We start from the raw sequence: 26,476 nt of genomic DNA, 5'->3' as shown, positions 1-26,476 counted from the left end.
TCTCTTAGTATCTACCAGTCACAGTTGTGCGGTTGGAGCAGACCTCATTGTCTTAGTATCTACCAGTCACAGTTGTGCGGTTGGAGCAGACCTCATCGTCTTAGTATCTACCAGTCACAGTTGTGCAGTTGGAGCAGACCTCATTGTCTTAGTATCTACCAGTCGCAGTTGTGCGGTTGGAGCAGACCTCATCATCTTAGTATCTACCAGTCACAGTTGTGCAGTTGGAGCAGACCTCATTGTCTTAGTATCTACCAGTCGCAGTTGTGCGGTTGGAGCAGACCTCATTGTCTTAGTATCTACCAGTCGCAGTTGGAGCAGACCTCATTGTCTTAGTATCTACCAGTCGCAGTTGGAGCAGACCTCATTGTCTTAGTATCTACCAGTCGCAGTTGGAGCAGACCTCATTGTCTTAGTATCTACCAGTCGCAGTTGGAGCAGACCTCATCATCTTAGTATCTACCAGTCGCAGTTGGAGCAGACCTCATCGTCTTAGTATCTACCAGTCGCAGTTGGAGCAGACCTCATTGTCTTAGTATCTACCAGTCGCAGTTGGAGCAGACCCGGTGTTTTCCCTCTGGCTCATGTGTCTGGGGGCTGAGAATAACCCGTGCAGTCAGGTGACCCGGGAGTATTTTGGGAGCAGTGATGAGCGCGGCTCCGTCCAGTCTCTGCGCCGTCCATGGTGTGAAATCTCCCTTCTCTTTCAGGGCATATTCATCTCGCGGATCGCTGAGGGTGGAGCAGCCCACCGGGACGGGACCCTCAGAGTCGGTGACCAGGTCCTGTCAGTAAGTAGTGTGCGAGGGGTTAATGTTGGTGCAGTCCTCGGTGTCCCTGCCGCTCTGATAATGTGACTGCCTGCAGCGGTCAGTGGTGGTGGACGCCGTCTGTCTGGTGTCTGCTCAGACTGCCGACTGTGTGCTGTGCGGAGCAGGTGGAGCAGACCTCGTCTTCTCTAGATGTGAGGAGGGCAGTAGTGCAGATGGAGTGGTCTTTATTATCTCAGGCTCATGCAGGTGGGGAGGTCTTTATTATTTCAGGCTCATGCAGGTGGGGTGGTCTTTATTATCTCAGGCTCATGCAGGTGGGGTGGTCTTTATTATCTCAGGCTCATGCAGGTGGGGTGGTCTTTATTATCTCAGGCTCATGCAGGTGGAGTGGTCTTTATTATCTCAGGCTCATGCAGGTGGGGTGGTCTTTATTATCTCAGGCTCATGCAGGTGGAGTGGTCTTTATTATCTCAGGCTCATGCAGGTGGGGAGGTCTTTATTATTTCAGGCTCATGCAGGTGGGGTGGTCTTTATTATCTCAGGCTCATGCAGGTGGGGTGGTCTTTATTATCTCAGGCTCATGCAGGTGGGGTGGTCTTGGCTGCCGTTCAGTATATTAACGGTCTCTTCCTTCTCCGCTCTCCTCTGTCTCCTTCCTGTCTGACCCTCGGCCCCCCGGCCGGCGTTCTCTCTGGGGGGCTCCTCTGTCTCCTTCCTCTCTGACCCTCGGCCCCCCTGGCCGGCGTTCTCTCTGGGGGGCTCCTCTGTCTCCTTCCTCTCTGACCCTCGGCCCCCCGGCCGGCGTTCTCTCTGGTGGGGGGCTCCTCTGTCTCCTTCCTCTCTGACCCTCGGCCCCCCTGGCCGGCGTTCTCTCTGGGGAGCTCCTCTGTCTCCTTCCTCTCTGACCCTCGGCCCCCCGGCCGGCATTCTCTCTGGTGGGGGGCTCCTCTGTCTCCTTCCTCTCTGACCCTCGGCCCCCCGGCCGGCGTTCTCTCTGGGGGGCTCCTCTGTCCTCTTACGTTGCCGCCTTGGTAAGAGCGTGTACTGCCTCGTCAGCGCTGACCTCTGTGTGCCCGGCCCCGGCTGCTGCAGAGCCTCCCCTGACGCTGGACCCCAGTGACATTACTGCCCCTCCTGTTTTATCACGGCCCCCACACTTGGGTCAGGGGTGGTGGTCTTCGCTGACTCTGGCTCTGCACGTTGTTCTAGATCAATGGGGTAGACATGACAGAAGCCAGGCATGACCAGGCAGTAGCCCTGCTTACCAGCACCTCCCCCACCATCAGTCTGCTGGTGGAGAGAGAGCCCCCCGGGGCCGCCAGAGACCCCAGATCGTCACCGTCCCTGCACAGAGCTCGGCCACGCTCGCCACCGCCCCCTGCAGAACCAGAGAACGGAGAGGAGGACGGCGGCTCCCTGCGGAACCACGGCGAGGACGAGTATCCCACCGAGGTGAGGAGCATGGCGGGTCATGTGTGATGTCACCGCAGGGGGGATCACTGACCACAGGGTGGGCGCTGACCGCTGTCCCCCTAATTCTGTACAGGAAATCTCTCTGATCAAGTCTGGGGGTCCCCTGGGCCTCAGCATTGTGGGGGGCAGCGACCATTCCAGCCATCCCTTTGGAATTAATGAACCCGGAGTGTTCATCTCAAAGGTGAGTGCTGTTGCCGGGCGAGCCCCCGCTGTTGCCGTGCGAGCCCCTGCTGTTGCCGTGCGAGCCCCCGCTGTTGCCGTGCGAGCCCCCGCTGTTGCCGTGCGAGCCCCCGCTGTTGCCGTGCGAGCCCCCGCTGTTGCCGTGCGAGCCCCCGCTGTTGCCGTGCGAGCTCCCGCTGTTGCCGTGCGAGCTGTTGCCGTGCGAGCCCCCTCTGTTGCCGTGCGAGCCCCCTCTGTTGCCGTGCGAGCCCCCTCTGTTGCTGTGCTAGCCCCCCACGATGGTCAGGATCTCTGCGGTCGGTGTAAGGGTCACTCAGATGACGGTTCTTCACATGAGCGTCTGGCGGAGGCGATGACACGTTGCTGCATTGTATGTCGCCCGTCTCTCATTGCTTCCGTTCATCCCCCGCAGGTGATCTCTCACGGCGTGGCCGCTCACAGTGGTCTCAGGGTCGGGGACCGAATATTAGAGGCAGCAGGGGTCGACCTGAGACAAGCAACACACCAAGAAGCTGTGAAAGCTCTGCTGTGCCCTGCTCCGGAGCTCCACCTCCTGGTCAGGAGAGACCCGCCACCCCCCGGCATGCAGGTATAGTACCCCTGATTGATCTGCCCCTGAAAGTGCCCCTGTGATCAGGATTGTGCTCAGTGACTACAGACAGTGTCAGGTCGGTACCGTTATACTGATTACACTGATACCTGTGATCAGGATTGTGCTCAGTGACTACAGACAGTGTCAGGTCGGTGCTGTTATACTGATTACACTGATACCTGTGATCAGGATTGTGCTCAGTGACTACAGACAGTGTCAGGTCGGTACCGTTATACTGATTACACTGATACCTGTGATCAGGATTGTGCTCAGTGACTACGGGCAGTGTCAGGTCGGTGCCGTTATACTGATTACACTGATACCTGTGATCAGGATTGTGCTCAGTGACTACAGACAGTGTCAGGTCGGTGCCGTTATACTGATTACACTGATACCAGTGATCAGGATTGTGCTCAGTGACTACAGGCAGTGTCAGGTCGGTGCCGTTATACTGATTACACTGATACCTGTGATCAGGATTGTGCTCAGTGACTACAGACAGTGTCAGGTCGGTGCTGTTATACTGATTACACTGATACCTGTGATCAGGATTGTGCTCAGTGACTATAGACACTGTCAGGTCGGTGACGTTATACTGATTACACTGATACCTGTGATCAGGATTGTGCTCAGTGACTACAGACAGTGTCAGGTCAGTGCTGTTATACTGATTACACTGATACCTGTGATCAGGATTGTACTCAGTGACTACAGACAGTGTCAGGTCGGTGCCGTTATACTGATTACACTGATACCTGTGATCAGGATTGTGCTCAGTGACTACAGACAGTGTCAGGTTGGCGCCGTTATACTGATTACACTGATACCTGTGATCAGGATTGTGCTCAGTGACTACAGACAGTGTCAGGTCGGTGCAGTTATACTGATTACACTGATACCTGTGATCAGGATTGTGCTCAGTGACTACAGACAGTGTCAGGTCGGTGCCGTTATACTGATTACACTGATACCTGTGATCAGGATTGTGCTCAGTGACTACAGACAGTGTCAGGTCGGTGCCGTTATACTGATTACACTGATACCTGTGATCAGGATTGTACTCAGTGACTACAGACAGTGTCAGGTCGGTGCCGTTATACTGATTACACTGATACCTGTAATCAGGATTGTGCTCAGTGACTACAGACAGTGTCAGGTCGGTGCCGTTATACTGATTACACTGATACCAGTGATCAGGATTGTGCTCAGTGACTACAGGCAGTGTCAGGTCGGTGCCGTTATACTGATTACACTGATAACTGTGATCAGGATTGTGCTCAGTGACTACAGACAGTGTCAGGTCAGCGCCGTTATACTGATTACACTGATACCTATGATCAGGATTGTGCTCAGTGACTACAGACAGTGTCAGGTCGGTGCTGTTATACTGATTACACTGATACCTGTGATCAGGATTGTGCTCAGTGACTACAGACAGTGTCAGGTCGGTGCCGTTATACTGATTACACTGATACCTGTAATCAGGATTGTGCTCAGTGACTACAGACAGTGTCAGGTCGGTGCTGTTATACTGATTACACTGATACCTGTGATCAGGATTGTGCTCAGTGACTACAGACAGTGTCAGGTCGGTGCCGTTATACTGATTACACTGATACCTGTAATCAGGATTGTGCTCAGTGACTACAGACAGTGTCAGGTCGGTGCCGTTATACTGATTACACTGATACCTGTGATCAGGATTGTGCTCAGTGACTACAGACAGTGTCAGGTCGGTGCCGTTATACTGATTACACTGATACCTGTGAATAAGATTGTGCTCAGTGACTACAGACAGTGTCAGGTCGGTGCCGTTATACTGATTACACTGATACCTGTGAATAAGATTGTGCTCAGTGACTACAGACAGTGTCAGGTCGGTGCCGTTATACTGATTACACTGATACCTGTGATCAGGATTGTGCTCAGTGACTACAGACAGTGTCAGGTCGGTGCCGTTATACTGATTACACTGATACCTGTGAATAAGATTGTGCTCAGTGACTACAGACAGTGTCAGGTCGGTGCCGTTATACTGATTACACTGATACCTGTGATCAGGATTGTGCTCAGTGACTACAGACAGTGTCAGGTCGGTGCCGTTATACTGATTACACTGATACCTGTGAATAAGATTGTGCTCAGTGACTACAGACAGTGTCAGGTCGGTGCCGTTATACTGATTACACTGATACCTGTGATCAGGATTGTGCTCAGTGACTACAGACAGTGTCAGGTCGGTGCCGTTATACTGATTACACTGATACCTGTGAATAAGATTGTGCTCAGTGACTACAGACAGTGTCAGGTCGGTGCCGTTATACTGATTACACTGATACCTGTGATCAGGATTGTGCTCAGTGACTACAGACAGTGTCAGGTCGGTGCCGTTATACTGATTACACTGATACCTGTGAATAAGATTGTGCTCAGTGACTACAGACAGTGTCAGGTCGGTGCCGTTATACTGATTACACTGATACCTGTGATCAGGATTGTGCTCAGTGACTACAGACAGTGTCAGGTCGGTGCCGTTATACTGATTACACTGATACCTGTGAATAAGATTGTGCTCAGTGACTACAGACAGTGTCAGGTCGGTGCCGTTATACTGATTACACTGATACCTGTGATCAGGATTGTGCTCAGTGACTACAGACAGTGTCAGGTCGGTGCCGTTATACTGATTACACTGATACCTGTGAATAAGATTGTGCTCAGTGACTACAGACAGTGTCAGGTCGGTGCCGTTATACTGATTACACTGATACCTGTGAATAAGATTGTGCTCAGTGACTACAGACAGTGTCAGGTCGGTGCCGTTATACTGATTACACTGATACCTGTGATCAGGATTGTGCTCAGTGACTACAGACAGTGTCAGGTCGGTGCTGTTATACTGATTACACTGATACCTGTGATCAGGATTATGCTCAGTGACTACAGACACTGTCAGGTCAGCGCCGTTATACTGATTACACTGATACCTGTGATCAGGATTATGCTCAGTGACTACAGACACTGTCAGGTCAGCGCCGTTATACTGATTACACTGATACCTGTGATCAGGATTGTGCTCAGTGACTACAGACAGTGTCAGGTCAGTGCCGTTATACTGATTACACTGATACCTGTGATCAGGATTGTGCTCAGTGACTACAGACACTGTCAGGTCGGTGCCGTTATACTGATTACACTGATACCTGTGATCAGGATTGTGCTCAGTGACTACAGTGTCAGGTCAGTGCCGTTATACTGATTACACTGATACCTGTGATCAGGATTGTGCTCAGTGACTACAGTGTCAGGTCGGTGCCGTTATACTGATTACACTGATTCCTGTGATCAGGATTGTGCTCAGTGACTACAGACAGTGTCAGGTCGGTGCCGTTATACTGATTACACTGATACCTGTGATCAGGATTGTGCTCAGTGACTATAGACAGTGTCAGGTCAGTGCCGTTATACTGATTACACCGATACCTGTGATCAGGATTGTGCTCAGTGACTACAGACAGTGTCAGGTTAGTGCCGTTATACTGATTACACTGATACCTGTGATCAGGATTGTGCTCAGTGAATACAGTCAGTGTCAGGTCGGTGCCGTTATACTGATTACACTGATACCTGTGATCAGGATTGTGCTCAGTGACTACAGACAGTGTCAGGTCGGTGCCGTTATACTGATTACACGGATACCTGTGATCAGGATTGTGCTCAGTGACTACAGACAGTGTCAGGTCGGTGCCGTTATACTGATTACACTGATTCCTGTGATCAGGATTGTGCTCAGTGACTACAGACAGTGTCAGGTCGGTGCTGTTATACTGATTACACTGATACCTGTGATCAGGATTGTGCTCAGTGACTACAGACAGTGTCAGGTCAGTGCCGTTATACTGATTACACTGATACCTGTGATCAGGATTGTGCTCAGTGACTACAGACAGTGTCAGGTCGGTGCTGTTATACTGATTACACTGATACCTGTGATCAGGATTGTGCTCAGTGACTACAGTGTCAGGTAGGTGCTGTTATACTGATTACACTGATACCTGTGATCAGGATTGTCCTCAGTGACTACAGACAGTGTCAGGTCGGTGCCGTTATACTGATTACACTGATACCTGTGATCAGGATTGTGCTCAGTGACTACAGTGTCAGGTCGGTGCCGTTATACTGATTACACTGATACCTGTGATCAGGATTGTGCTCAGTGACTACAGGCAGTGTCAGGTTGGTGCCGTTATACTGATTACACTGATACCTGTGATCAGGATTGTGCTCAGTGACTACAGTGTCAGGTAGGTGCTGTTATACTGATTACACTGATACCTGTGATCAGGATTGTGCTCAGTTACTACAGGCAGTGTGAGGTCAGTGTCGTTATACTGATTACACTGATACCTGTGATCAGGATTGTGCTCAGTGACTACAGACAGTGTCAGGTCGGTGCCGTTATACTGATTACACTGATACCTGTAATAAGGATTGTGCTCAGTGACTATAGACAGTGTCAGGTCGGTGCCGTTATACTGATTACACTGATACCTGTGATCAGGATTGTGCTCAGTGAATACAGTCAGTGTCAGGTCGGTGCCGTTATACTGATTACACTGATACCTATGATCAGGATTGTGCTCAGCGACTACAGACAGTGTCAGGTCGGTGCCGTTATACTGATTACACTGATACCTGTGATCAGGATTGTGCTCAGTGACTACAGACAGTGTCAGGTCAGTGCCGTTATACTGATTACACTGATACCTGTGATCAGGATTGTGCTCAGTGACTACAGACAGTGTCAGGTTGGTGCCGTTATACTGATTACACTGATACCTGTGATCAGGATTGTGCTCAGTGACTACAGTGTCAGGTAGGTGCTGTTATACTGATTACACTGATACCTGTGATCAGGATTGTGCTCAGTTACTACAGGCAGTGTGAGGTCAGTGTCGTTATACTGATTACACTGATACCTGTGATCAGGATTGTGCTCAGTGACTACAGACAGTGTCAGGTCGGTGCCGTTATACTGATTACACTGATACCTGTAATAAGGATTGTGCTCAGTGACTACAGACAGTGTCAGGTCGGTGCCGTTATACTGATTACACTGATACCTGTGATCAGGATTGTGCTCAGTGAATACAGTCAGTGTCAGGTCGGTGCCGTTATACTGATTACACTGATACCTATGATCAGGATTGTGCTCAGCGACTACAGACAGTGTCAGGTCGGTGCCGTTATACTGATTACACTGATACCTGTGATCAGGATTGTGCTCAGTGACTACAGACAGTGTCAGGTCAGTGCCGTTATACTGATTACACTGATACCTGTGATCAGGATTGTGCTCAGTGACTACAGACAGTGTCAGGTCGGTGCTGTTATACTGATTACACTGATACCTGTGATCAGGATTGTGCTCAGTAACTACAGACAGTGTCAGGTCGGTGCCGTTATACTGATTACACTGATACCTGTGATCAGGATTGTGCTCAGTGAATACAGTCAGTGTCAGGTCGGTGCCGTTATACTGATTACACTGATACCTGTGATCAGGATTGTGCTCAGTGACTACAGGCAGTGTCAGGTCTGTGCCGTTATACTGATTACACTGATACCTGTGATCAGGATTGTGCTCAGTGACTACAGACAGTGTCAGGTCAGCGCCGTTATACTGATTACACTGATACCTGTGATCAGGATTGTGCTCAGTGACTACAGTGTCAGGTCGGTGCCGTTATACTGATTACACTGATACCTGTGATCAGGATTGTGCTCAGTGACTATAGACAGTGTCAGGTCAGTGCCGTTATACTGATTACACTGATACCTGTGATCAGGATTGTGCTCAGTGACTACAGACAGTGTCAGGTCGGTGCCGTTATACTGATTACACTGATACCTGTGATCAGGATTGTGCTCAGTGAATACAGACAGTGTCAGGTCAGCGCCGTTATACTGAATACACTGATACCTGGGGATGGAATCCGTCTTGTGGTTGTTGTGGAATCTGAGTTTCTGAGATTCTGGTGCTCTGGGGTGTGGCATGTGGGCGGTGCTGGGGTGTGTGGGTGGGGTGGGGGCGTGGCTTGTGGAGATAACCAGCACTATTTGCTGATAGATGCTTCTGCACATGAACTGCCGCTGTTTTGCTGGAGCCAATTTTTATTTTATTTTTTTTAACTTCAACAAAATGGCGGCAACGCATGAATCTATCAGCAAGTAATCTTCACAAGCCGCACCCCCACCCCGCCTACACACCCAAGCCCCGCCCTGAAGCACGAGAATCTCATTAACTGAAGACTACAGAGATTCCACCACAAGTCTCTGTCAGCCCCACCCCCGAGGTTCGGTTTCGCTCATCTCTCGGTTTCTTATAGGAAATCTGCATTGTGAAGGCTCCTGGTGAGAAGCTGGGGATCAGCATTCGTGGCGGAGCAAAGGGCCACCCTGGAAACCCTGCGGACCCCACAGACGAGGGCGTATTTATCTCTAAGGTGAGGGCTTGTGGGGTGTCACAGATGTGACCAGTAGGGGGCAGCAGACGTCTGATCCTCTGGATCCCCCCAGGTGAGTTCCTCGGGGGCGGCGGCTCGTGACGGGCGTCTTGCTGTGGGCCTGCGGATCCTGGAGGTGAATCAGCAGAGTCTGCTGGGGATGACGCACACGGAGGCGGTGCAGGCGCTGCGCGGCGTCGGGGACACGCTGCTCATCCTGGTCTGCGATGGCTTCGATCCGGTGTCCACTAACTCCATTGAGGTAAGAGACTGCGATCACCGTCCGCTCACCAGACGCCCCATGGGGGTTGTTATCTGGCTGATGCCCGTGCTCTCGTCCAGGCGTCTCCAGGAGTCATCGCCAATCCGTTTGCTGCTGTTCTTGGGAGGAAAAACAGTATGGAGAGCATCTCGTCCATCGACCGAGACATGAGCCCGGAGGAGATGGAGCGTCTGCAGAAGGTACGCAGCTCACGTGCCACGCGGATGTGCAGTGACCCGCGGCGCTGACTCTCTGCTCTTCTCTGACAGGAGATAGAAATGGGACGGGAGGTGAAGTGGGAGAGAGAGGACATGGAGAAAGTGGTGAGAAGCATGGCCGCTACGTCCAGTGCCTGCCACCAGGGGTCCCCACATCCAGTGCCTGCCACCAGGGGTCCCCACATCCAGTGCCTGCCACCGGGGGTCCCCACATCCAGTGCCTGCCACCGGGGGTCCCCACATCCAGTGCCTGCCACCGGGGGTCCCCACATCCAGTGCCTGCCACCGGGGGTCCCCACATCCAGTGCCTGCCACCGGGGGTCCCCACATCCAGTGCCTGCCACCGGGGGTCCCCACATCCAGTGCCTGCCACCGGGGGTCCCCACATCCAGTGCCTGCCACCGGGGGTCCCCACATCCAGTGCCTGCCACCGGGGGTCCCCACATCCAGTGCCTGCCACCGGGGGTCCCCACATCCAGTGCCTGCCACCAGGGGGGTCCCCACATCCAGTGCCTGCCACCAGGGGTCCCCACATCCAGTGCCTGCCACCAGGGGTCCCCACATCCAGTGCCTGCCACCAGGGGTCCCCACATCCAGTGCCTGCCACCAGGGGTCCCCACATCCAGTGCCTGCCACCAGGGGTCCCCACATCCAGTGCGTGCCACCAGGGTTCTCCTCATCCAGTGCCTGCCACCAGGGGTCCCCACATCCAGTGCCTGCCACCAGGGGTCCCCACATCCAGTGCCTGCCACCAGGGGTCCCCACATCCAGTGCCTGCCACCAGGGGTCCCCACATCCAGTGCCTGCCACCAGGGGTCCCCACATCCAGTGCCTGCCACCAGGGGTCCCCACATCCAGTGCCTGCCACCAGGGGTCCCCACATCCAGTGCCTGCCACCAGGGGTCCCCACATCCAGTGCCTGCCACCAGGGGTCACCTCATCCAGTGCCTGCCACCAGGGGTCACCTCATCCAGTGCCTGCCACCAGGGGTCCCCACATCCAGTGCCTGCCACCAGGGGTCCCCACATCCAGTGCCTGCCACCAGGGGTCCCCACATCCAGTGCCTGCCACCAGGGGTCCCCACATCCAGTGCCTGCCACCAGGGGTCCCCTCATCCAGTGCCTGCCACCAGGGGTCCCCACATCCAGTGCCTGCCACCAGGGGTCCCCACATCCAGTGCCTGCCACCAGGGGTCCCCACATCCAGTGCCTGCCACCAGGGGTCACCACATCCAGTGCCTGCCGCCAGGGGTCACCTCATCCAGTGCCTGCCACCAGGGGTCCCCTCATCCAGTGCCTGCCACCAGGGGTCCCCACATCCAGTGCCTGCCACCAGGGGTCCCCACATCCAGTGCCTGCCACCAGGGGTCACCTCATCCAGTGCCTGCCACCAGGGTTCACCTCATCCAGTGCCTGCCACCAGGGGTCCCCACATCCAGTGCCTGCCACCAGGGGTCCCCACATCCAGTGCCTGCCACCAGGGGTCCCCACATCCAGTGCCTGCCACCAGGGGTCCCCACATCCAGTGCCTGCCACCAGGGGTCACCACATCCAGTGCCTGCCACCAGGGGTCACCACATCCAGTGCCCGCCACCAGGGGTCACCACATCCAGTGCCCGCCACCAGGGGTCACTGTCACATACCCGCTCTCAGCACACGACTTGGGGTTGTGTCTGCAAGGGTTAATCTATCTCTATCTCAGTCCAGCATTCAACCTCTGTCCTATTCTGTAATGGGAGCATAAATCACACACCCACTCATACACGCTGCCACCACTCACAGACCCAGACCACACACCCGCTCATACACGCTGCCACCACTCACCGAAACACGGACGATGAGTCCCGGAAATATTACTACTACTGTCTGTCAATCATAAGGATCAAACACTTTAAGGCTATGGATTCTTTAGAACATCCAAGGTTCAACTATTTAACGTGTTATGCTTTAATACAAAAAGGTTCACTGCTTGCAATAAAGAAAAAGGTATAAAAATATGGTAATAAAAAGACGTACAAAGATGCAAAACAGTTATAAAAATAAACAGGAGAAAACTTACAGAAATAGCTAACTTTGTAGTCTGCTTTCTGCTCCCTGAGGGGGGGATGAATATGGACTGGAACATATCAGCTCGACTGCCATCAATCTGTAAACAACTTTGCATGCGTACAAGCCCATAGAGTTAACTTGGAGGTCAGATTTCTAGAACAGCCCCTCAGGTTAATATTATAATTGCTTGTTTTTGATTGGACCACGACCGCTCCCCCAATGAATATATTATTTTCTCTGAAATTCTCTGTGTAAGTTCTCACAGATAGAGTCAGGCTGTAATTGACATCTCCCTTCAAAAGAGCTAGAAAGTGTGAAATGTTTCCCCTTCCTCCTGGTTCCCAGCACGACCCCCTGGTGAGATTGGTGACAGTAGACTGCTTGCTCAGGATACCATATGCTGTGACCCCCTGTGAGACATGCAGTCACAGGACAGATGTTAAATTACTGCTAGTCACACATATATACCTATACGTATTTCACTACACTTTGTATAGCATTTCTCATAGATAGTGTCAAAGCTGTAATTGACATCTCTATTCAAAAGAGCCAGAAGGTGTGAAACGTTTGCCCTTCCTGGTTCTTAGCAAGGCCCCCTGGTGAGATTGGAGACTGCATTCTCAGGATAACATATGCTGTGCCCCCTGTGAGACCTGCAGTCTCAGGACAGATGTTAAATTACTGCTAGTCACACATTCATACCTATACATATTTCACTACACCCTATCTGCCAGGTCCAGTGCCTGCCATCAGTGGTCGTCACATCCAGTACCTGCCACGTCCAGTGTCCACCACCAGGGTGCCCCTCACTGCCCATAGTGCTCTAGTCCCATCCAGAGCTGCGGCAGCTCTGCACCACACCCAAGCTGCAGGGAACCGCCATTGTTGTAAGTGCAACTCTGGATGTGATGGAGTATGAGACGTAACAAGTCCAGGGAAGAAAGTACCTGGTGTGGAGACCGTCGCTCACACCACCGGCTGCACGCACAACCACTGCTTCACCCTCCATAATATTGGGGAACCGGCGTCTCTCCAGGGCATTGCATATAAAGGGGAATTCTACCCAAATGTATCTTCTCAGAATGTGGGGGGATCCCGGCCGCTCTCTGTTGGAGTTCCCCTTTAGCTTCCTCATCCGCTCTATGCACCCAACCCCTTCATTCTTCCTTCCTTCCTTCCCTACATCTCTCTTCTTCAGCCCCCGCTCCTCCCTTTCTTGCACATTTGTTTCCTCCTTTCACGTCTGCTTCTCTTTCCCTCGGCTCCTCTATCCTCGGCTCCGGCTTCTCTGACTTTCCTGTCTCTATGAAGGAGAAAATGCGTAAAGAACGCGAGGAGGCTACAAGGCTCCTCGAGGAACAGGCCAAGGTGAGAAACCTTCCAGAACATTATGCCAAGACATCAAGTGCTCCATGTACCAGAACGACCAGTTGTTGTTTTTTTTCATTTGTAATATACATTCAGTGAGAATAGTGAGTGCAGCTCTGGAGTATAATACAGGAGGAAAATCAGTATCAGTAATGTATGTACACAGTGATTGCACCAGCAGAATAGTGAGTGCAGCTCTGGAGTATAATACAGGAGGAAAATCAGTATCAGTAATGTATGTACACAGTGATTGCACCAGCAGAATAGTGAGTGCAGCTCTGGGGTATAATACAGGTTGTAACTCAGGATCAGTAATGAAATGTATGTACACAGTGACTACACCAGCAGAATAGTGAGTGCAGCTCTGGGGTATAATACAGGATGTAACTCAGGATCAGTAATGTAATGTATGTACACAGTGATTGCACCAGCAGAATAGTGAGTGCAGCTCTGGGGTATAATACAGGTTGTAACTCAGGATCAGTAATGAAATGTATGTACACAGTGACTACACCAGCAGAATAGTGAGTGCAGCTCTGGGGTATAATACAGGACGTAACTCAGGATCAGTAATGAAATGTATGTACATAGTGACTGCACCAGCAGAATAGTGAGTGCAGCTCTGGGGTATAATACAGGATGTAACTCAGGATCAGTAATGTAATGTATGTACACAGTGACTGTACCAGCAGAATAGTGAGTGCAGCTCTGGGGTATAATACATGAGTAAAATCAGGATCAGTAATGTGTATATATAGTGGGTACGGAAAGTATTCAGACCCTTTTTAGATTTTTCACTCTTTGTTTCATTGCAGCCATTTGGTAAATTCAGTAAAGTTCATTTTTTTCTCATTAATGTTCACTCTGCACCCCATCTTGTCTGAAAAAACAGAAATGTAGAAATTTTTGCAAATTTCTTAAAAAATAAAACCTGAAATCTCCCATGGCCATAAGTCTTCAGCCCCTTTGCTCAGTACTGAGGAGAAGCCCCTTTTGAGCTCGTACAGCCATGAGTCTTCTTGGGAATGATACAAGTTTTTCACCCCTGGATTTGGGGATTCTCTGCCATTTTTCCTTGCAGATCCTCTCCAGTTCCGTCAGGTTGGACGGTGAACGTTGGTGGACGCCATTTTCAGGTCTCTCCAGAGATGCTCCATTGGGTTTAGGTCAGGGCTCTGGCTGGGCCGGTCAAGAATGGTCACAGAGTTGCTCTGAAGCCGCTCCTGTGTTATTTTAGCTGTGTGCTTAGGGTCATTGTCTTGTTGGATGGTGAACCTTCGGCCAAGTCTGAGGTCCAGAGCACTCTGGTAGAGGTTTTCATCCAGGATATATCTCTGTACTTGGCCGCATTCATGTTTCCTTCAATGGCAACCAGTCGTCCTGTCCCTGCAGCTGAAAAACACCCCCATAACATGATGCTGCCACCACCATGATTCACTGTTGGGATTGTATTGGGCAGGTGATGAGCAGTGCCTGGTTTTCTCCACACATACCGCTTAGAATTATCACCAAAAAGGTCTATCTTCACATCATCAAACCAGGGAATCTTATTTCTCATAGTCTGGGAGTCCTTCATGTGTTTTTTAGTAAACTCTATTCAGCTTTCATATGTCATGCACTGAGGAGAGGCTTCCGTTGGGCCACTCTGCCATAAAGGCCTGACTGGTGGAGGGCTGCAGTGATAGTTGACTTTGTGGAACTTTCTCCAATCTCCCTACTGCATCTCTGGAGCTCAGCCACAGTGATCTTGGGGTTCTTCTTTACTTTTCTCACCAAGGCTCTTCTCCCACGATTGCTCAGTTTGGCTGGATGGCCGGGTCTAGGAAGACTTCTGGTGGTCCCAAACTTCTTCTATTTAAGGATTATGGAGGCCACTGTGCTCTTAGGAACCTTGAGTACTGCAGAAATTCTGTTGTAATCTTGGCCACATCTGTGCCTGGCCACGTCTGTGCCTTGCCACAATTCTGTCTCTGAGCTCCTTGGCCAGTTCCTTTGACCTCATGATTCTCATTTGGTCTGACATACACTGTGAGCTGTGAGGTCTTATATAGACAGGTGTGCGCCTCTCCAAATCAAGTCCTATCAGTTTAATTAAACACAGCTGAACTCTAATGAAGGAGTAGAACCATCTTAAGGAGGATCTCATGGAAATGGACAGCATGTGACTTAAATATGAGAGTCTGAGCAAAGGGGCTGAAGACTTATGGCCATGTGATATTTCATGTCACATACCCGCTTCTCAGCACGTGACTTGGGGTTGTGCCTGCAAGGGTTAATCTACTCTCACTCAGTCCAGCATTCAGCCTCTGTCCTATGCTGCGATGGGAGCATAACTCGCACACCGACACAGACCACACACCCCGCTCATACACGCTGCCACCACTCACTGAACACACGGGCGATGAGTCCCAGAAATACTACTACTGTCTGCCAACCAGCAGGATCACACACTATAAGGCTATGGATTCTTTAGAGCATGCAAGGTTCAAACTTATTAAAGTTTTAAGCTTTAATAGAAAAGGTACAGTGCTTACAATAAAAAGGGTATAAAAACATAGGAATAAAAAGTGACATACAAATATGCAAAAATAGTGATAAAATAAAAGGTATATAATATCTAAACTTTGCAGTCCAGCATTCTGCCTCCTGAGAGGGAGATGGATATGGAATGACTCTCATCACCTTGGCTGCCCCTCAATCTGTGAACAGTCTTTCTATGTTATTATTATTATTATTATTATTATTTATTTTTTATTATTATTATTATTATTATTATACATTTTTATAGTTCCATTTATTCCATGGCGCTTTACATGTGAAATACGGGGCAAATATAGACAAATACATTAAACATGAGCAAAAAACAAGGCACACAGGTACATAAGGAGGGAGGACCCTGCCCGCGAGGGCTCACAGTCTGCAGAGGATGGGTGATGATACACTAGGAGAGGGCAGAGCTGGTTGTGCGGCGGTTCAGTAGGTTCAGGATCACTGCAGGCTGTAGGCTTGTCGGAAGAGGTGGGTCTTCAGGTTCTTTTTGAAGGTTTCTATGGTAGGCGAGAGTCTGATGTGCTGGGGTAGAGAGTTCCAGAGTATGGGGGAAGCACGGGAGAAGTCTTGGATGCGGTTGTGGGAAGAAGAGATGAGAGGGGAGTAGAGAAGGAGGTCTTGAGAGGATCGGAGGTTGCGTGTTGGTAGGTACCGGGAGATCATGTCACAGATGTATGGAGGAGATAGGTTGTGGATGGCTTTGTAGGTCATTGTGAGGGTTTTGAACTGGAGTCTCTGGGCGATAGGAAGCCCCATTAATTCTATGGTGCTGTACATAAGAAGGGGTTACATACAGGGTTATAGATATCGTTTATAGTAAATAAATTTACGATGTCAGACTGGTACAGAGGGGAGAGGACCCTGTCCTTGTGTACTTACATTCTACGGGACATCGGGGAAGAGACAGTAGGTGGAGGGTGCGGCAGCTCTTGTGGTGGTGAGGCGGCAACTCTTGTGGTGGTGAGGCGGCAGCTCTTGTTGTGGTGAGGCGGCAGATCAGGTGGTGGTGAGGCGGCAGCTCGGGTGGTGGTGAGGCGGCAGCTCTGGTGGTGGTGAGGCGGCAGCTCGGGTTGTTGGTGAGGCGGCAGAGCTGTTATTGCAGGCTGTAGGCTTTCCTGAAGAGATGGGTTTTCAGGTTCTGTCTGAAGGATCTGAGGGTGGTGGATAATCGGACGTGTTTGGGCACAGAATTCCAGAGGATGGGGGATATTTGAGAGAAATCTTGGAGACGGTTGTGTGAGGAACGAATAAGCGTGGAGGAGAGGTCTTGGGTGGATCGAAGATTACGTGAGGGAAGATATTGGGAGATTAGTTCAGAGATATAGGGAGGGGACAGGTTGTGGATGGCTTTGTAGGTCAGTGTTAGTAGTTTGAACTGGATTTGTTTCTATGTGTAAAGGCCTAATTTATAGAGTCTACCTGGAGGTGAAACTACTGGACCAGCCTCTCGGGTTAATATTCTAATTCCTGGTGTGTGACTGGACTATGGTCACCTTGCCAATGAATGCGTTATTTTTCTCTGAACGCTGTTTGTATACTTTTCTTTCTCATAGTAAATATACAGTCAGGCTGCATTTGGCGTCATCCCATCAAAGGCACTAGGAGGTGTGAAATGTTTCCAATTCTGTGTATATTCTCAGGAAGGCCCCCTGGGGGGCCATCGGGACGAAAACACGTGCACCGCTGACCCCCATCACGTGATCGGGGGTTATCGGTTCGTCGGCATGACAACCAGAGGTCTCCTGCAGACTTCTATGGTTGTTGATGCTGGATTGCTGTGAGCGCCCCCTGTGGTCGGCACACATAGCAATGCTGGTATTCTGCTACATAGAGGCGTTCTGAGCATCACCTCTATGTAGCTGAGCCGATCAGGCTATGCCAGCTTCTAGACTCCCATGGAGACTTTTCAAACATGGCAAAAGTAAAAAAAAAAAAAAATTTAAAAATCTTTAAAAATATAAAAGTTCAAATCACCTCCTTTCGCTCCTTCAAAAAAAAAAAAAAAAATCAAACCTACACATATTTGGTATTGCTGTGATCAGAATCGCCCGATCTATCAATAATAAGTAAAAAAAAATTAACCTGCTCACTAAATTGACGTAGTGAGAAAAAAATCAAAACGCCATAATTACGTTTTTTTTTGTCTCCGTGACATTGCATTAAAATGATGTAACAGGTGATCATAAGAACGTATCTGCACAAAATGCTATCATTAAAACGCCAGCTCGGCACGCCAAAAATAAGCCCTCAGCCGACCCGAGATTCCGAAAAATGGAGACGCTGCCAGTCCTGGAAAATGGCGCTTTTTTTTTTTCTTAGCAAAGTTTGGAATTTTTTTTCACCACTTAGATAATTAATAACCTGGACATGTTAGGTGTCTATGAACTCGTAATGACCTGGAGAATCATAATGGCAGGCTAGTTTTAGAATGTAGTGAACCTAGCAAAAAAGCCAAGTGCTGCACTTTTTTTGCAATTTCGCCACACTTGGAATTTTTTTCCCGTTTTCTAGTACTCGACATGGTAAAACCAATGATGTCGTTCAAAAGTACAACTCGTCCTGCAAAAAATAAGCCCTCACATGGCCATATTGACGGAAAAATAAAAGCTGTATGGCTCTGGGAAGGAGGGGAGCGAAAAACGAACACGGAAAACCGAAATAAGTTTTGGTAATGAAGGGGTTAAATAATAGCAGCGGTTCCATCATTTGTATAAGAACAGACATGGATGTGGGTGGTGATACATGCATCATTCCTAGGAGAGGGCAGAATAAGGCAGGAAGTGTTGTCATAGGGGCTGAGGCGCTGTGCCTGTGCAGAGACTGTGGCGTCCTCACCCTTCTCTCCTCTCGTCATCTGCAGGGATTTACTACGACGACGGTGACAGCTGCTGAACCCATCAAACTCGACTACAAGACCCTGGCAGCGCTACCAAGCAGCGGGCTGCCCAAAGGGAACAGGGTAAGTGGGCACCACCACTGTGCAAGGCGGAATCTTACAGGTCGGGGTCCACAGGTGGCATCGGACTCGTCTGCTGTACTGATGACTGGCATTGAGCTGATGGATGCTGGGTCTCGGTGTGAGGTTGGCACTGGGCAGTGATGGTCTCTTGTGCTCTGGTTGGCACTGGGCAGTGATGGTCTCTTGTGCTCTGGTTGGCACTGGGCAGTGATGGTCTCTTGTTCTCTGGTTGGCACTGGGCAGTGATGGTCTCTTGTGCTCTGGTTGGCACTGGGCAGTGATGGTCTCTTGTGCTCTGGTTGGCACTGGGCAGTGATGGTTTCTTGTTCTCTGGTTGGCACTGGGCAGTGATGGTCTCTTGCGCTGTGGTTGGCACTGGGCAGTGATGGTCTCTTGTGCTCTGGTTGGCACTGGGCAGTGATGGTCTCTTGTGCTCTGGTTGGCACTGGGCAGTGATGGTCTCTTGCGCTGTGGTTGGCACTGGGCAGTGATGGTCTCTTGTGCTCTGGTTGGCACTGGGCAGTGATGGTCTCTTGCGCTGTGGTTGGCACTGGGCAGTGATGGTCTCTTGTTCTCTGGTTGGCACTGGGCAGTGATGGTCTCTTGCGCTGTGGTTGGCACTGGGCAGTGATGGTCTCTTGTGCTCTGGTTGGCACTGGGCAGTGATGGTCTCTTGTGCTCTGGTTGGCACTGGGCAGTGATGGTCTCTTGCGCTGTGGTTGGCACTGGGCAGTGATGGTCTCTTGTGCTCTGGTTGGCACTGGGCAGTGATGGTCTCTTGTGCTCTGGTTGGCACTGGGCAGTGATGGTCTCTTGCATTCTGGTTGGCACTGGGCAGTGATGGTCTCTTGCTCTCTGGTTGGCACTGGGCAGTGATGGTCTCTTGTGCTCTGGTTGGCACTGGGCAGTGATGGTCTCTTGCTCTCTGGTTGGCACTGGGCAGTGATGGTTTCTTGCTGTCTGGTTGGCACTGGGCAGTGATGGTCTCTTGTGCTCTGGTTGGCACTGGGCAGTGATGGTCTCTTGTGCTGTGGTTGGCACTGGGCAGTGATGGTCTCTTGCTCTCTGGTTGGCACTGGGCAGTGATGGTCTCTTGTGCTGTGGTTGGCACTGGGCAGTGATGGTCTCTTGTTCTCAGGTTGGCACTGGGCAGTGATGGTTTCTTGTGCTCTGGTTGGCACTGGGCAGTGATGGTCTCTTGTGCTCTGGTTGGCACTGGGCAGTGATGGTCTCTTGCGCTGTGGTTGGCACTGGGCAGTGATGGTTTCTTGTTGTCTGGTTGGCACTGGGCAGTGATGGTCTCTTGCTCTCTGGTTGGCACTGGGCAGTGATGGTCTCTTGTGCTCTGGTTGGCACTGGGCAGTGATGGTCTCTTGCGCTGTGGTTGGCACTGGGCAATGATGGTTTCTTGTTGTCTGGTTGGCACTGGGCAGTGATGGTTTCTTGCTGTCTGGTTGGCACTGGGCAGTGATGGTCTCTTGTGCTCTGGTTGGCACTGGGCAGTGATGGTCTCTTGCGCTGTGGTTGGCACTGGGCAGTGATGGTCTCTTGCTCTCTGGTTGGTACTGGGCAGTGATTTTTTTTCTCTCTGGTTGGCACTGGGCAGTGATGGTGTCTTGCGCTGTGGTTGGCACTGGGCAGTGATGGTCTCTTGTTCTCTGGTTGGCACTGGGCAGTGATGGTCTCTTGCGCTGTGGTTGGCACTGGGCAGTGATGGTCTCTTGTTCTCTGGTTGGCACTGGGCAGTGATGGTCTCTTGCGCTGTGGTTGACACTGGGCAGTGATGGTCTCTTGCTCTCTGGTTGGCACTGGGCAGTGATGGTCTCTTGTTCTCTAGTTGGCACTGGGCAGTGATGGTCTCTTGCGCTGTAGTTGGCACTGGGCAGTGATGGTCTCTTGCGCTGTGGTTGGCACTGGGCAGTGATGGTCTCTTGCTCTCTGGTTGGCACTGGGCAGTGATGGTCTCTTGTTCTCTGGTTGGCACTGGGCAGTGATGGTCTCTTATGCTCTGGTTGGCACTGGGCAGTGATGGTCTCTTATGCTCTGGTTGGCACTGGGCAGTGATGGTCTCTTGTTCTCTGGTTGGCACTGGGCAGTGATGGTCTCTTATGCTCTGGTTGGCACTGGGCAGTGATAGTCTCTTATGCTCTGGTTGGCACTGGGCAGTGATGGTCTCTTGCATTCTGGTTGGCACTGGGCAGTGATGGTTTCTTGCTCTCTGGTACTGGGCAGTGATGGTCTCTTGCTCTCTGGTTGGCACTGGGCAGTGATGGTCTCTTGCATTCTGGTTGGCACTGGGCAGTGATGGTCTCTTGCTCTCTGGTTGGCACTGGGCAGTGATGGTCTCTTGTGCTCTGGTTGGCACTGGGCAGTGATGGTCTCTTGCTCTCTGGTTGGCACTGGGCAGTGATGGTTTCTTGCTGTCTGGTTGGCACTGGGCAGTGATGGTCTCTTATGCTCTGGTTGGCACTGGGCAGTGATGGTCTCTTGTTCTCTGGTTGGCACTGGGCAGTGATGGTCTCTTATGCTCTGGTTGGCACTGGGCAGTGATGGTCTCTTGCATTCTGGTTGGCACTGGGCAGTGATGGTTTCTTGCTCTCTGGTACTGGGCAGTGATGGTCTCTTGCTCTCTGGTTGGCACTGGGCAGTGATGGTCTCTTGCATTCTGGTTGGCACTGGGCAGTGATGGTCTCTTGCTCTCTGGTTGGCACTGGGCAGTGATGGTCTCTTGTGCTCTGGTTGGCACTGGGCAGTGATGGTCTCTTGCTCTCTGGTTGGCACTGGGCAGTGATGGTTTCTTGCTGTCTGGTTGGCACTGGGCAGTGATGGTCTCTTGTGCTCTGGTTGGCACTGGGCAGTGATGGTCTCTTGTGCTGTGTTTGGCACTGGCCAGTGATGGTCTCTTGCTCTCTGGTTGGCACTGGGCAGTGATGGTCTCTTGTTCTCAGGTTGGCACTGGGCAGTGATGGTTTCTTGTGCTCTGGTTGGCACTGGGCAGTGATGGTCTCTTGTGCTCTGGTTGGCACTGGGCAGTGATGGTCTCTTGTGCTCTGGTTGGCACTGGGCAGTGATGGTCTCTTGCGCTGTGGTTGGCACTGGGCAGTGATGGTTTCTTGTTCTCTGGTTGGCACTGGGCAGTGATGGTCTCTTGCTCTCTGGTTGGTACTGGGCAGTGATTTTTTTTCTCTCTGGTTGGCACTGGGCAGTGATGGTGTCTTGCGCTGTGGTTGGCACTGGGCAGTGATGGTTTCTTGTTCTCTGGTTGGCACTGGGCAGTGATGGTCTCTTGCGCTGTGGTTGGCACTGGGCAGTGATGGTCTCTTGTTCTCTGGTTGGCACTGGGCAGTGATGGTCTCTTGCGCTGTGGTTGGCACTGGGCAGTGATGGTTTCTTGTTCTCTGGTTGGCACTGGGCAGTGATGGTTTCTTGCTCTCTGGTTGGCACTGGGCAGTGATGGTCTCTTGCGTTGTGGTTGGCACTGGGCAGTGATGGTTTCTTGTTCTCAGGCTGGCACTGGGCAGTGATGGTTTTCTCTCTGGTTGGCACTGGGCAGTGATGGTTTTCTCTCTGGTTGGCACTGGGCAGTGATGGTCTCTTGCTCTCTGGCACTGGGCAGTGATGGTGTCTTGTTCTCAGGTTGACACTGGGCAGTGATGGTCTCTTGCGCTGTGGTTGGCACTGGGCAGTGATGGTTTCTTGTTCTCTGGTTGGCACTGGGCAGTGATGGTTTTCTCTCAGGTTGGCACTGGGCAGTGATGGTTTCTTGCTCTCTGGTTGGCACTGGGCAGTGATGGTCTCTTGCGTTGTGGTTGGCACTGGGCAGTGATGGTTTCTTGTTCTCAGGCTGGCACTGGGCAGTGATGGTTTTCTCTCTGGTTGGCACTGGGCAGTGATGGTTTTCTCTCTGGTTGGCACTGGGCAGTGATGGTCTCTTGCTCTCTGGCACTGGGCAGTGATGGTGTCTTGTTCTCAGGTTGACACTGGGCAGTGATAGTCTCTTGTTCTCAGGTTGGCACTGGGCAGTGATGGTTTTCTCTTTGGTTGGCACTGGGCAGTGATGGTCTCTTGCTCTCTGGCACTGGGCAGTGATGGTGTCTTGTTCTCAGGTTGACACTGGGCAGTGATGGTCTCTTGTTCTCTGGTACTGGGCAGTGATGGTGTCTTGTTCTCAGGTTGACACTGGGCAGTGATAGTCTCTTGTTCTCAGGTTGGCACTGGGCAGTGATGGTTTTCTCTTTGGTTGGCACTGGGCAGTGATGGTTTTCTCTTTGGCTGGTACTGGGCAGTGATGGTCTCTTGTTCTCAGGCTGGCACTGGGCAGTGATGGTGTCTTGTTCTCTGGTTGGCACTGGGCAGTGATGGTCTCTTGTTCTCTGGTTGGCACTGGGCAGTGATGGTCTCTTGCTCTGGTTGGCACTGGGCAGTGATGGTCTCTTGTTCTCTGGCACTGGGCAGTGATGGTCTCTTGCTCTCTGGTACTGGGCAGTGATGGTCTCTTGCTCTGGTTGGCACTGGGCAGTGATGGTGTCTTGCTCTCAGGTTGGCACTGGGCAGTGATGGTCTCTTGTTCTCTGGTTGGCACTGGGCAGTGATGGTGTCTTGTTCTCTGGTTGGCACTGGGCAGTGATGGTCTCTTGTTCTCTGGTTGGCACTGGGCAGTGATGGTCTCTTGCTCTGGTTGGCACTGGGCAGTGATGGTCTCTTGTTCTCTGGCACTGGGCAGTGATGGTCTCTTGCTCTGGTTGGCACTGGGCAGTGATGGTCTCTTGCTCTGGTTGGCACTGGGCAGTGATGGTCTCTTGTTCTCAGGTTGGCACTGGGCAGTGATGGTCTCTTGTTCTCAGGTTGACACTGGGCAGTGATGGTCTCTTGCTCTGGTTGGCACTGGGCAGTGATGGTCTCTTGTTCTCTGGCACTGGGCAGTGATGGTCTCTTGTTCTCAGGTTGGCACTGGGCAGTGATGGTTTTCTGTCTGGTTGGCACTGGGCAGTGATGGTCTCTTGTTCTCAGGTTGACACTGGGCAGTGATGGTCTCTTGCTCTGGTTGGCACTGGGCAGTGATGGTCTCTTGTTCTCTGGTTGGCACTGGGCAGTGATGGTCTCTTGCTTTCTGGTTGGCACTGGGCAGTGATGGTCTCTTGTTCTCTGGTTGGCACTGGGCAGTGATGGTCTCTTGTTCTCTGGTTGGCACTGGGCAGTGATGGTCTCTTGCTCTGGTTGGCACTGGGCAGTGATGGTGTCTTGTTCTCTGGCACTGGGCAGTGATGGTCTCTTGCTCTGGTTGGCACTGGGCAGTGATGGTCTCTTGTTCTCAGGTTGGCACTGGGCGGTGATGGTCTCTTGCTCTCTGGTGGGCACTGGGCAGTGATGGTCTCTTGTTCTCAGGTTGGCACTGGGCAGTGATGGTCTCTTGTTCTCAGGTTGGCACTGGGCAGTGATGGTCTCTTGCTCTCTGGTGGGCACTGGGCAGTGATGGTCTCTTGCTCTCTGGTTGGCACTGGGCAGTGATGGTCTCTTGTTCTCAGGTTGGCACTGGGCAGTGATGGTCTCTTGTTCTCAGGTTGGCACTGGGCAGTGATGGTCTCTTGCTCTCTGGTGGGCACTGGGCAGTGATGGTCTCTTGCTCTCTGGTTGGCACTGGGCAGTGATGGTCTCTTGTTCTCTGGTACTGGGCAGTGATGGTCTCTTGCTCTCTGGTTGGCACTGGGCAGTGATGGTCTCTTGTTCTCAGGTTGACACTGGGCAGTGATGGTCTCTTGCTCTGGTTGGCACTGGGCAGTGATGGTCTCTTGTTCTCAGGTTGGCACTGGGCAGTGATGGTCTCTTGTTCTCAGGTTGGCACTGGGCGGTGATGGTCTCTTGCTCTCTGGTTGGCACTGGGCAGTGATGGTCTCTTGTTCTCAGGTTGGCACTGGGCAGTGATGGTCTCTTGCTCTCTGGTGGGCACTGGGCAGTGATGGTCTCTTGCTCTCAGGTTGGCACTGGGCGGTGATGGTCTCTTGCTCTCTGGTGGGCACTGGGCAGTGATGGTCTCTTGCTCTCTGGTGGGCACTGGGCAGTGATGGTGTCTTGCTGTGCGCTTGGTATGGTTGAGTGGTGGCTTTGGGGTGGGGGATGGTTGTGGAATGTGGTGGGTTTTTTGGGAATGTGTCATTCCTTGTGTCAGGATCTATTCCTGCCTTGCTGGCAGCTGCCATCCCCAGCGCCCCCTCCTCCTCCTCCTCCGGTCACTATTTCTGGCCGCCCTCATCCCTTCCTGGCAGTGTGAGGGGCACAGAGCCCACCGCGGACATCAGAGCTGTGAGTAGCGGCCGCGTCTCCTTCCCTTCTGTCTGTGTGTGTGGTGACCGGCGTCCGGCTGCGGGGATCATCCTGGGGGGCTGCACTTTCAGGGGTGCTGTCATTACAGGGAGCCCGTGCAGGGTCCGCTCCCCTGGTCTGCGCCATCTATAGTAGGCACAGAAATGTCCCTCCTTTCCAGCTGCTGTTCCCTGTTATCAGCCATGTCATCCTGGGAAGATGCAGATGTACCATAGGGAATGTCTCTTGATCTCTGCTGACGGCCGATGTAGGTTAGTTGGGGGCTCGGGGGTCCGCAGTAACCTTTCCTTCCCTGAGCAGGAGCTTCTGGTTGTGTGTGAGCTCTTAGGAGTCCTGGTGGGCTGTGGGTGGGCACACGCGGGGGTTATCCGGGGTGTAATCTGTAAGGGCTGGCGCTGTCTTCCATAAATATCAAATGGAAAACTTGTACAACTTGGTCTGTCAGTTCTCATGATCACTGCTTGCTGTCAGTGAAGGGTTCACAGAAATCGCCCCAACCCCATCCTGCCAACAACGCTGATCTATTGGCATGATGTATCGGCATTATGGGCTCAGCTTGAAAATGTGCAGCAGAGATTGGGACGCCGCGCTCCATGTACTGACAGCAAGCAGAGCTCCTGACTATAGTAAGGAATAGAGGGATCTGTTACATCAGATGAAGGATGGCGGTGGCCACCATGGAGATCACGCACTGCGCCGCCGGTCACCGCTCTGCACTATCCTCATTCCCCCATTCCTGTCTTATTGTCCCCTCCATTTTCTTCCCCCCCCCCCCCTTTTTCTTGTCACACCCCACCCCTTGTTTGTTGTCTTGATGCCCCCTCCTCTTCTTGTCTTGATGCCCCCTCCTCTTCTTGTCTTGATGCCCCCTCCTTTTCTTGTCTTGAGGCCCCCTCCTCCCTTCTTGTCTGGAGGCCCCCTCCTCCCTTCTTGTCTGGAGGCCCCCTCCTCCCTTCTTGTCTGGAGGCCCCCTCCTCCCTTCTTGTCTGGAGGCCCCCTCCTCCCTTCTTGTCTGGAGGCCCCCTCCTCCCTTCTTGTCTGGAGGCCCCCTCCTCCCTTCTTGTCTGGAGGCCCCCTCCTCCCTTCTTGTCTGGAGGCCCCCTCCTCCCTTCTTGTCTGGAGGCCCCCTCCTCTTCTTGTTTCGATGCCCCTCCCCCCATCTTCTTGTCTTGATGCCCCTCCCCCATCTTCTTGTCTTGATGCCCCTCCCTTCTCCATCCTTT

At 51.9% G+C, this 26,476-nt stretch overlaps 1 protein-coding gene across 15 annotated transcripts in view; it reads left to right on the top strand.

Moving 5' to 3' along the window:
- SCRIB (scribble planar cell polarity protein) overlaps positions 1-26,476 on the top strand; it is a 182,473-nt gene that overhangs the window by 78,321 nt on the left and 77,676 nt on the right. For 9 of the 15 annotated variants that reach the window (XM_077271493.1, XM_077271488.1, XM_077271492.1 and 6 more), the window contains 10 exons: positions 711-791; positions 1,983-2,225; positions 2,320-2,430; positions 2,842-3,018; positions 9,411-9,527; positions 9,601-9,789; positions 9,870-9,989; positions 10,059-10,112; positions 13,367-13,423; positions 18,834-18,932. In XM_077271493.1, coding sequence (XP_077127608.1) covers positions 711-791; positions 1,983-2,225; positions 2,320-2,430; positions 2,842-3,018; positions 9,411-9,527; positions 9,601-9,789; positions 9,870-9,989; positions 10,059-10,112; positions 13,367-13,423; positions 18,834-18,932 — 1,248 coding nt within the window. The remainder of the gene's footprint in view (positions 1-710; positions 792-1,982; positions 2,226-2,319; positions 2,431-2,841; positions 3,019-9,410; positions 9,528-9,600; positions 9,790-9,869; positions 9,990-10,058; positions 10,113-13,366; positions 13,424-18,833; positions 18,933-26,476) is intronic. The other 6 variants (XM_077271495.1, XM_077271486.1, XM_077271497.1 and 3 more) reach the window with 3 other exon arrangements.

Source organism: Ranitomeya variabilis, chromosome 6 (assembly GCF_051348905.1).
Source record: "Ranitomeya variabilis isolate aRanVar5 chromosome 6, aRanVar5.hap1, whole genome shotgun sequence".
In the NCBI taxonomy this organism is placed as follows: domain Eukaryota; kingdom Metazoa; phylum Chordata; class Amphibia; order Anura; family Dendrobatidae; genus Ranitomeya; species Ranitomeya variabilis.
This window is presented reverse-complemented; position numbering and strand designations above follow the sequence as displayed.